Source organism: Homalodisca vitripennis, chromosome 2 (genome assembly GCF_021130785.1).
Source record: "Homalodisca vitripennis isolate AUS2020 chromosome 2, UT_GWSS_2.1, whole genome shotgun sequence".
Taxonomy (NCBI): Eukaryota; Metazoa; Arthropoda; class Insecta; order Hemiptera; family Cicadellidae; genus Homalodisca; species Homalodisca vitripennis.
In genome coordinates, this window is record NC_060208.1 from 10,114,357 (window position 1) to 10,126,865 (window position 12,509).

Consider the following 12,509-nt stretch of genomic DNA (forward strand, 5'->3'; position numbering starts at 1 on the left):
GCTTAATCTATGGATAGATCATACTGATTAATACATTGCTTTCCATTCTTCAGCCAAGAGTAAAAAACATTTTGTCAGTTTAAAGGCATTATTAGTTATTTTGACATGATTGTTGGTCCTGGCTTGTGTAAGAATATGTTTAAAGTGATCGTGCTCACTTGAGTTAATGGATTTCATTGAAAAAATTACTGTTGGAATTGTAATAAAAGTTGCAAAATAGTTGTGTCTGATGAATGTATTTTAAACAATACTGGTTGTTTATGTTATTTGACTTAAATAACAGGCACAATTTTGTTAATATAAAGCAAATCACACAATTATTTTTTTCTGTTTCCTCTTATTTATCTATGTGAAAAGTTTGGAAGCAGATGCCAAGGCAGCCTTTCTTATAGTTAGTTATTAATAGTTACGCCTTATTATTGTTACTTTTTGTAAATAACAAATTATAGCCCTTACAAAAAAGTTTCAAAACAACAAATTCTGTGCAATGCCAGGCTGGATGCATCTGCTCTTAGCTGATAAAAGCGCTGTGTTGACCCACTGTACGTTGTTCTTTATTTTTAGATATTTTCCAGATAGAATTTTTTCAAACACCACAGAACATTAAAGGAAGATTATTGTGAATATTGGTTGTTACAGCATGAGCATAAAAAAGTAAGAAGTCAGAAATAGCAGCACATAATGTACTTCACAATGTGTATCTAAAACAACCCGCCATTTCTGATTGGATAAACCTTTTGAGATGCGGTTTGCGGCATTCAACTCTACTAAGTGAGCTCTTTCGAATGAGGTATCACTCGACCCATGCTTTAATTTAAGATTTCCATGTTTTCCTCTGTGGGCCGTCCCCCCATGGTTGGCATGTCATGGTAATAATAGCAAGAAAAAATAGTTTACATAGCCATATGACACTGTGCAAAGTTTATAGATGTTATCTCCTATGGTTTTTAAAATATTAAGCCGTACCCATACTTTTCAAACACCTTGTATATAAATCTAACACAGTCACTTTATTATTTTGACAATTTCATAGTGTCAAATAGCAAAAGGAAAAAAGAAACAAAGTGATCTAATGCTGATGCTAGCTGTAATTGTCCTCTAAAACAATATTTTAATCATTAATTGTGTTTTTAGTGGTATGTATACAGGGTCTTCAGTAAAAGTGTTCTAATACTTTACGGCTGTTTAAATTATGCCGTCAAAATAACTCAAAACCGACAAAAGTCTCCCATTTTGAAACGGGTGTAAGGATTTTGTTAATATTTTATTTTTAGACAGCTATACCAAAGGTTAGTACAATTAACAAGTTTCATAACTTTATCTTAACAGATTCAAAAGATATAATTATTTTGATAAAAAACGCATAAAGACTGATAGACGGAAAACTAAATTTTTTAGGTCATACCTTCATATGAACTTTTTTGCTCATTTTTATGTGTAGAACAAAATCCCAAAGTATTGGAACACTTTTTACTGAACACCCTGTATAGTCTTACTATTTATGCCCTTAGTGAATCCATTTAGATTATTTTCATGATTCAAGGTCATGTAAAACTAAAACATCAAAATATACAATGTATATTTTTCTAGTCTTATCAATTGTGATTTGGTTTAAAACTCAAGAACCTAGTTTGATATATTTTTTATCAGATAATCTAAATCTAACATTACCTATTTACTTAGTAATAAATTAATGTATTTCTTCAGGCATTGTATTTCCATATATTTTTTAAACCTCTAAGGTATAGAATAGAATATATTTATTGAGTTGACAATATATATTACATCGCATTGCAACAGTCAATAATAATACCAATTTTCACGGTGTTTATCTTAAACTCAGTTCATTCACTCAACTTACGATACAGCTGCACGCAGGCACATGTTCATACACATACAAACAACCAAAATTCATGGAACCAACCCCCAGGATTGCAACACTGCTGAGAATATCAATCTTCATGAACTCGCCAACTGAGTAAAAGCACAATACACCAGGTAGTGTTTTAATTGGGTTTTAATGTTTTTTGGATTGGTCTCTAAATTTAGTGTTTCAGAGACTGTTCATGAATTTGATCCCAGCTTGAGAAGGGAGGCGTTCACACACTGCTGTTCTATGCTGTTGGGCTCGAAAGCACTCCCGACCTCTTGTCTCGTATCTGTGTACATTATACACTGAAATTGTCAGTAAAACAAAGTCTCTAAAATATACAAGCTGGATAAAGTTAGCTAGTTGAGCTCCTTGAAGGCACTTCGAAATGACTCTCAGTTGTTCAATTTTGCGATGGTTCAAACAGCTTTTTTTGCAGTCTGAATACTCATCAAGTTTCATATGATACAGCTACTACACAGAGAAATTCTGTAGGACAGGTATGTAAATATTAATCTGTAGTAAGCCTTCATTAAAACGCTTACGATGTACAAAGCTTTGAGAAATTTTGAAGAAAAAAATTCCAATTTAGCACATACATTTTTAATGTGAACTTTCCAGGTTAACCCTTTGTCTATGTGTATTCCTAGACATTTAGCAGAATCAGTTTCCCCTACAACAATGTTTGGAGGTGTTCCTTCTACATAAAAAATAATTTTTGACATAAAAATAACTTCTGGCCCATCAATTTTTTTAAGAGAATACTGTACTATTGTTTCTTTAAACAAAAGTTGGAAAACAATCTGTGGCTTATTTTTCTAATAACAAGATCTTTTCCGAGTGTCAAAATGGGCTTAAAGAATACAAGAACATTTTTTATGTCAACCGACAAATTAATGATGTTACGTCCAACAACTTGCGTGTTATTCTAATATTTCTGTATATGAGAAAGACTTTTTACAGCATTAATAGAAATCAAAACCCTCAACTTAATTTTTTAGTGGGGTGCATGATAATGTGCTTTCTTGGTTCACAACCTACCTTACAAGTAGGCTACAGATCATGTCTAACTGTAAGACAGATAGGCTATAATAGTCCAATAATTAATTGAGATTGATCTTATAGTTTTAGTTAGTAGTTAGTATATTAGTTTGTTTAAATTAGTTCTTGAATAACTTTTATGAGATAAATTATGAATGACATACCTCCAATTACAAAATTGTATTTCTAATGCATTCACAGAAAAGCACACACTAAAATTTACACCTGTAATATGAATGTCCACACTTTAATGGAGAATTTTCCTTTTAGAGTTGTTCAGTAATAACCTGGATCCTTTCAAAATATGCCCAACTTCAAAAGTACGAAGTTTAAAATCATTATATGAGAATTCTGTTAGCAAAAGCACTTGGATCACAAAACTTCGTTGTTCACTTAAACTTTTATTCATCACTGAAATTTAATTCTGTGGTGTGAAACATATGTTAAATGTAACATTCATTATTTTAAAATTATGTGCAAGAAATGTAAGTGTAAAAATTACTATTATTTCCTCATTTGAGAATGAAAATAAATAATTTACTTAATATAAATAATATTGTTATACATTTGTGATGTAAGTTCTGTTATTGTATTAAAACTACATTGTGTTACATATTTTGTATAGTGTTTGTCAGTCAATTTCCTGTGATGAAATGTGATTCAGTGTAATGTTACAACAATTTTGAAATTGTTCTAAGCACTGGATTTTAAACTGTTGCAATCATTAAATTCATTCCACAATCTTCTAAAATAAATCCCTGAGACCGAGAGATCTTGAATATCAAACAAAATTGTACAAGATTGGTTTGTACAAGAGTTAATACGTAATAAGTAATAGTAATAATATTTATATTATAAACATCAGATTAAACAGGTTTATGTATGAATTTAAATAATAGCGTATTTTAATAAAATTACCCGAACAATAAACGCTAGTTGAATAATAAATAAATAAAAATAAATTACCTCATAATTCATCAAGAATTAAAACAAACATAACATTATGAATCTATCCATGGTGGAATAAAATGTAGGCTTGGTGGGTGTTTATAACAGGAGCTGATATACCTTTCAGATATATGAAGTACACCTGGGGTAGAAAGGGTTAAAACATCAGTGGCGTAGATAGAACATTATTTTGGGGGCTGACTCTGGTTGGTTTAGAAAATATTAAAAACCCTAAAAAAATAAGGGGCTCAGTAATCTTTTACTAGGAAAAAATTGTTGTTTGTTTTTAAAAATTGTGGGGGGTTTGAGCCCCTCCCCCCTTATATAAGACCACAGTTAAAATATCTACTGTGCAGTTGGTATAGGATGATAAACAATTTATTACATTGCTGCCATGCTATCCTGATTTTAAACTAATTAAATGCCTTTATCTGTGTAGTTTTTGTCACAGAAGATCTAGGATTCAACCAGCTGACTCGTCAACTCCAAGAGATACTCCTATCTTCTGAAGCAAGAAACAAGACAGTTACAGAGAAAACATTCCTCAGTCTGTAACTTATTTATTACATATCTAAAAATGCACAGTTATATCTCATTAATAGGTGACAATATTTAATTAATGGTTAAAAGTTATAAACAGTTTCCTCGATTGTTTATATTTTTGTGTTCGTTTTGCTTTTGGTGGTGGTCCAGTTGCCCACTAATCTTTTCTTTGCTATTTATTTAAATTTATTTGAATTTTTTATGTCTTTAATCTTGAAAAGTTTAGTTATGTACTTTGTGACTACATTAAAGAAATTGTGTATAACATCATCCTTGAAAAGGAACACTGATGGTTTAAAGAAATTTAAGGGCCAGATACATAAAAAGATTTAGCCAGTAAAATTACATTCGATTTAGCCTTTCGTAAAAAGTTCTCTCCATATAGTGGCTTACAAAAGATAAAATTAGAGGTTTATTACTAATATTAACAAAATGACAATTTTGAAGAAAAAAAACAGGTAAGGTTAGACTCCTTCTGCCAAATTACAAGTAATGGCAACAGTTTCGTAATTTTTATTCCTTCCTAAACCAAATTTATATTCCTTGTGGCATTCCAATAAACATATGATACCTAACATAAAACAATCTTGATCATGTAAACACACTAGCATTGATAATTTCTATTAATTCAGTTAATTAATACAGTGTGTGTTAATAAAGTAGATAGAGTGATAACAGATATTTATTTTATTTTTACTTGATAAATTCTTGAGGAAGGTACAAATTTTAGTCTAGTTTTTTATAATTTCTCCTTAAAAACATTTAACTTTAAAGGAAAAATTCAACGTATCTTAAAATAACCTTGTTAAAATTTACTCTCAATTTATGTTTAAATACGTTTTAATAAGAAAATAATATTATCCAGAAAGATTGACAAAAATGCATTTGGATATTTTTCAGATATTCTACGCTGCTGTGATCACATTCATTGTTGCCATAGGTCTCACCATTTTCGCCTTTCAGACCAAAGTAGACTTCACAGCTCTTGGTGGAATCTTGTTCGTAGCCTCGATAATCCTCCTGGTGTTCGGAATAGTCTGTATGTTCTTCCCTGGCAAGACCATGATGATGGTCTACGCTTCCCTTGGCGCTCTTCTCTTCGCAGTCTACATCGTGTTCGACACCCAGATGATGATAGGGGGGGATCATCAGTACTCTATTTCTCCTGAAGAGTACATTTTTGGAGCTCTCAATTTGTACATCGATATAGTCAACTTGTTCCTGTACATTTTGACAATTTTCGGTGCGTCTAGAGATAACTGATCATTAGGTAGGATTTAAAAGTGTTATGATTCTTTATTTAGACTTCTTGTTGTGTTTTATGAATAAACTTATTACATATGTATAATTGTGTTTTTTAATTGTTCAATGATTGGTCTATTTTGTATTTAGCGTTAGTGCTATGTTGGGATGGAATAAATAGCATACACAGGGTTGTTTATACAGGCTATAAACCAATGCTAGATGATAAACAGGCTCTAAACTAATGTTTGGGAGTTCTAGATCATATACTATAAACAGAGATCTAAACCAATGCTAGGGAGACCTAGATCATATACTATAAACAAGCTGTAAACCAATGCTAGGGAGTTCTAGATCATATACTATATAAGAGATCTAAACCAATGCTAGGGAGATCTAGATCATATACTATAAACGAGATCTAAACCAATGCTAGGGAGTTCTAGATCATATACAGGGTGGAGCGCGGTAATTTGCTTTTTTGCACTGTAGGCTGTGGCGGCACTGTTGGTCGAAGAGAGGGGAGAGTGGGCGTGGTTATAGTGGCTGACGGGAGATTTGTATTCCTCCGCGTTCCAGTTGCCATCATGCAGTGGACACGAGAGGAGAGGTCGTTTTGTGTTGAAGCGTATTTTTCAAATGCCCACTCGATCATTGCAGCGCAGCGTGCTTTTCGTTTACGATTCTCTGTTCGCCCACGCGGACGTGTTCCTGGTCGGCAATCAATTGTAAAATGGGGTAGCGTATTCAGAAACAGCAGGGAATGTGTCATGTGTACGAAGGGGACATCAGAGAAGGATTACAACACCGGAAAACATCGATAGAGTTAGAGCAGCACTACTGCAATCTCCAAAACGCTCTGCTCGGAAGCAATCACTTGCTCTTGGAATTTCAAGACGTTCTCTCCACCGGATTCTTCATGATGAACTGAGATTTCACCGGTATAAAATGTGCATGGTCCCATCAGTTGTCAGCACGGGACTATTTGACACGGCATACTTCTTGTGAAGACATGCTTGCAACTATTCCGCGTGACGCAATTGTGTTGTTTTCTGATGAGGCACATTTTCACCTCAGTTGGTGTGTGTCAACAAGCAAAACATGCGCTACTGGAGTGAAACAAACCCCAGAGAAGTCCACCTGAGACCTCTGCATTCGGACCGCGTCACTGTGTGGTGCGCCATGCCACGAGTAGGCATCATTGGCCCTTACTTTTTACAGAATAACCGTCGTGCCATAACTGTGAACTCCGAACAGTACTTGACTATGATACAGGATTTTTTTCAGCCGGGTCTTGAGGCAATGCCATTAGAGGATACATGGTTCCAACAGGATGGTGCCACTGCACACACAGCGAGGGTTACCATTAATTGTTTTCAGGCAAATGTTTCCTGGACGGCTTATCTCTTTGAGGGGTGATGTGAACTGGCCGGCACGCTCACCAGACTTAGCCCCATGCGATTTTTTCCTTTGGGGTTACCTGAAGTCCAAGGTGTATATCAACCGTCCCAACACCTTGGAAGACCTAAAGAACAATATTGAGGCTGAAATTGGCAGAATATCAGTCAACATGCTTGTAGGAGTTAATGAAAACTTCAGAAAACGTATGCAGCAGTGTGCGGATGCCGAAGGTCGACATTTGCCAGATACATTATTTAAATCCATGTAATTTAAAAAATTCCCTTACTGTTCAATATAATTAAAATGAAAAATAATTTTTTCTAAGGTTCATAATTTTTTTATTTCATTTCCAAATCAGCAAATTACCGCGCTCCACCCTGTACTATAAACAAGATCTAAACCAATGCTAGGGAGATCTAGATCATATATTATAAACAAGCTCTAAACCAATGCTAGGGAGATCTAGATCATATATTATAAACAAGCTCTAAACCAATGCTAGGGAGATCTAGATTATATATTATAAACAAGCTGTAAACCAATGCTAGGGATATCTAGATCATATACTATAAACAAGCCCTAAACCAATGCTAGGGAGATCTAGATCATATACTATAAACAAGCTGTAAACCAATGCTTGAGTACATGCTAGAGAGTAATCTCAATACAGCAGCAGTGGGAGGCTGTAGACTGCCTGTAGTCCCACTACAACAGAGGGGGGATGTAATCTCAATACAACAGCAGTGTGAGGCTATAGACTGCCTGTAGTCCCACTACAACAGAGGGGAGATGTAATCTCAATACAGCAGCAGTGTGAGGCTGTAGACTGCCTGTAGTCTCACTACAACAGAGGGGAGATGTAATCTCAATACAGCAGCAGTGTGAGGCTGTAGACTGCCTGTAGTCCCACTACAACAGAGGGGGAGATGTAATCTCAATACAGCAGCAGTGTGAGGCTGTAGACTGCCTGTAGTCTCACTACAACAGAGGGGAGATGTAATCTCAATACAGCAGCAGTGTGAGGCTGTAGACTGCCTGTAGTCTCACTACAACAGAGGGGGGATGTAATCTCAATACAGCAGCAGTGTGAGGCTGTAGACTGCCTGTAGTCTCACTACAACAGAGGGGGGATGTAATCTCAATACAACAGCAGTGTGAGGCTATAGACTGCCTGTAGTCCCACTACAACAGAGGGGAGATGTAATCTCAATACAACAGCAGTGGGAGGCTGTAGACTGCCTGTAGTCCCACTACAACAGAGGGGGGATGTAATCTCAATACAGCAGCAGTGTGAGGCTGTAGACTGCCTGTAGTCCCACTACAACAGAGGGGGGATGTAATCTCAATACAACAGCAGTGGGAGGCTGTAGCCTGCCTGTAGTCCCACTACAACAGAGGGGGGATGTAATCTCAATACAACAGCAGTGTGAGGCTATAGACTGCCTGTAGTCCCACTACAACAGAGGGGAGATGTAATCTCAATACAGCAGCAGTGTGAGGCTGTAGACTTCCTGTAGTCCCACTTCAACAAAGGGGGGATGTAATCTCAATACAGCAGCAGTGTGAGGCTGTAGACTGCCTGTAGTCCCCACTACAACAGAGGGGGGATGTAATCTCAATACAGCAGCAGTGTGAGGCTGTAGACTTCCTGTAGTCCCACTACAACAGAGGGGGGATGTAATCTCAATACAGCAGCAGTGTGAGGCTGTAGACTGCCTGTAGTCCCACTACAACAGAGGGGGGATGTAATCTCAATACAACAGCAGTGTGAGGCTGTAGACTGCCTGTAGTCCCACTACAACAGAGGGGGGTGTAATCTCAATACAGCAGCAGTGTGAGGCTGTAGACTGCCTGTAGTCCCACTACAACAGAGGGGGGATGTAATCTCAATACAGCAGCAGTGTGAGGCTGTAGACTGCCTGTAGTCCCACTACAACAGAGGGGGATGTAATCTCAATACAGCAGCAGTATGAGGCTGTAGAGTGCCTGTAGTCCCACTACAACAGAGGGGGGATATAATCTCAATACAGCTGCAGTGTGAGGCTGTAGACGGCCTGTAGTCCCACTACAACAGAGGGGGGATGTAATCTCAATACAGCAGCAGTGTGAGGCTGTAGACTGCCTGTAGTCCTACTACAACAGTGGGGGGATGTAATCTCAATACAGCAGCAGTGTGAGGCTGTAGACTGCCTGTAGTCCCACTTCAACAGAGGGGGGATGTAATCTCAATACAGCAGCAGTGAGAGGCTGTAGACTTCCTGTAGTCCCACTACAACAGAGGGGGATGTAATCTCAATACAACAGCAGTGTGAGGCTATAGACTGCCTGTAGTCCCACTACAACAGAGGGGAGATGTAATCTCAATACAGCAGCAGTGTGAGGCTGTAGACTTCCTGTAGTCCCACTTCAACAAAGGGGGGATGTAATCTCAATACAGCAGCAGTGTGAGGCTGTAGACTGCCTGTAGTCCCACTACAACAGAGGGGGGATGTAATCTCAATACAGCAGCAGTGTGAGGCTGTAGACTGCCTGTAGTCCCACTACAACAGAGGGGGGATGTAATCTCAATACAGCAGCAGTGTGAGGCTGTAGACTGCCTGTAGTCCCACTACAACAGAGGGGGGATGTAATCTCAATACAACAGCAGTGTGAGGCTGTAGACTGCCTGTAGTCCCCACTACAACAGAGGGGGGTGTAATCTCAATACAGCAGCAGTGTGAGGCTGTAGACTGCCTGTAGTCCCACTACAACAGAGGGGGATGTAATCTCAATACAGCAGCAGTATGAGGCTGTAGACTGCCTGTAGTCCCACTACAACAGAGGGGGGATGTAATCTCAATACAGCAGCAGTGTGAGGCTGTAGACTTCCTGTAGTCCCACTACAACAGAGGGGGGATGTAATCTCAATACAGCAGCAGTGTGAGGCTGTAGACTGCCTGTAGTCCCACTACAACAGAGGGGGGATGTAATCTCAATACAGCAGCAGTGTGAGGCTGTAGACTTGCCTGTAGTCCCACTACAACAGAGGGGGGATGTAATCTCAATACAGCAGCAGTGAGAGGCTGTAGACTGCCTGTAGTCCCACTACAACAGAGGGGGGATGTAATCTCAATACAGCAGCAGTGTGAGGCTGTAGACTGCCTGTAGTCCCAATACAACAGAGGAGGGGTGTAGTCTCAATACAGCAGCAGTGGGAGGCTGTAGACTGCCTGTAGTCCCACTACAACAGAGGGGGGTGTAGTCTCAATACAGCAGCAGTGGGAGGCTGTAGACTGCCTGTTGTCCCACTACAACAGAGGGGGGTGTAGTCTCAATACAGCAGCAGTGTGAGGCTGTAGATTACCTGTAGTCCCACTACATCAGAGGGGGGTTGTAATCTCAATACAGCGGCAGTGTGAGGCTGTAGACTGCTTGTAGTCCCACTACAACAGAGGGGGGATGTAATCTCAATACAGCGGCAGTGTGAGGCTGTAGACTGCCTGTAGTCCCACTACAACAGAGGGGTGATGTAGTCTCAAACCTGTAATCTCAATACAGCACCAGCGGGCGGCTGTAGATTACCTGTAGTCCCACTACAACAGTGGGGAGTATCGATTTGGTTGCTTACATTTCTCAAAGCTTGCTTACCTTATAATGAACTATCTCTGCATTCCATTCCATCTTGATGCATTTGACGCTAAAGTTAGGAGAGACCCAGGAACTTACACCCAACATTTGTGCCACTGCACTGGTGTACAGGGAAAGATCTTATATTCCCAAATGCTATAGTTACCCTCAGGGTGGATGGGACGAAAATCAGTTATTGTAATAGTGAATGTATGTTCGTCTCAATACATTCTGTGATATTTAGGTTTAAATTATTCAGTTTTACCACACATACTATACAGTAAAAGTTTCCACTTTTTACACCAATAATTGAATTTTTTTTATTAATAATACATTTGAAAATATAAAATGTCAACTATATACTAGTAGATATGAATATGGGGTTTCTAGACCACTTTTGGAGCCGACCGAAAATCAATGTAAAATACTGTTCATTGAACCATAAAGGAAGCTGAGAAACAACACAGCAAATCTCAATGAAAAATTTACCGAATCTACATCCGTTCGTCTCCAAAAGCGACCCAGAACCGGCTTATTGTATCTACTCTAGTGAACCATAAATCACGAATGAAAAATTACCGAATCTATAGCTGTTTGCTTCTACTTTCTTGAGCTGTCAAATCAATCTATCGGAAATGTCTGCTACGAATAAACTATAAATTAAAACTTATAAACGGAAATGATGGAATTTGCTAACAATCACTCGAGAAGTCGGGGAGAATGTGAGTAAAAAAACCACATTTCTTTTGACGAGGTTCTTCATTTAATTTCTCCAAATGTACTATAAAATCATCAAAGATTTCAGGCTTAAAATCGTAATCAAATTCAATATCCAAATAGTGAAAGATTATAGGTAAAATCTTCTCATAATAAACATGTGTATCGATACCTACAAACCTAATGTATTCTTTGAAAAGGAAAATAATTTTTTCAATGGTTTCTAAGAGATAAGTAAAAATTTTTATTCTGTTTTCTAAATTCTGTAACAAATTTTGTTTATTTTTTACCTCCATATTGCAATTTTGTAAGCAGATTATTCAAATGTGTTAGTTTATTTCGAAATTTCCTAGGTTTAGGTCTTTCGTACAAAATTAAATTACAATCTCTACAAACTAAATATTTTTTATCAATAATTTCTCCTCTATTATAACACTTGTAACAGTTGGCATTATACTCTTCCATTTAAACAAAAAGATTTTTTTATAAATGGAGATTATGGAACTAACTCTGCCGAGATATAAATTTTTCAGCGCAAATGTTTGTGTTTACATTTCTACAACAGAGATAAATAGAAATAATTTCATTCTATTGTACAACTATTTAGGATATTTTGTCTATGATTACAAAGATTATTCCGGAAGAAATCGAGATTTTTCATCAACGAAAGAGTATATTTTTGAAGTTTTAGAAGGAATGAAAGAGAATAATATGAACATCATCAATTATTGTAAAAGACAAAATGAATGATTGTGTCTTTGGTGTAGTGTTGTTAGTGTGCGTGTTTGCGCTATGGGAATCACATCACATTCAACTTCTACGGTGTCTATTGTTTAGAGACTTGGCCCTGCACTGCTACTGTCCAACCAAGTTAATGGCTAGGAGCTGTAATTCGGGTCTTAGACTCTGGAATTTTTTTGTTCCCAAGTCTCATTTTTTCTTTGGTAACTACTGTGTAGAAGTTGATGGAGAGATTCAATTAGGGAATTTGTGTCGGGTGTTTTGTAAGTGTAATGTTGTATTAATGAACGATGTGAATGATGAATGTAATGAAACGAATTAAGGAAGAGAAGGAATTAAGGAATGAAGTGGAAAGGTGAGGAAGCAAATGGCGCGCCAACCACAGTTGTCATTACTCGGC

At 37.5% G+C, this 12,509-nt stretch overlaps 1 protein-coding gene across 1 annotated transcript in view; it reads left to right on the plus strand.

Moving 5' to 3' along the window:
* The window catches only part of LOC124353533 (protein lifeguard 1-like), a 91,518-nt gene extending 85,771 nt beyond the window's left edge, over positions 1-5,747 (plus strand). Inside the window, exon 6 of the mRNA XM_046803411.1 lies at positions 5,303-5,747. Within this exon, the coding sequence (XP_046659367.1) occupies positions 5,303-5,665 (363 nt within the window). The 3' untranslated portion in view covers positions 5,666-5,747. The remainder of the gene's footprint in view (positions 1-5,302) is intronic.
* The last annotated feature ends 6,762 nt before the right edge of the window (positions 5,748-12,509 follow it).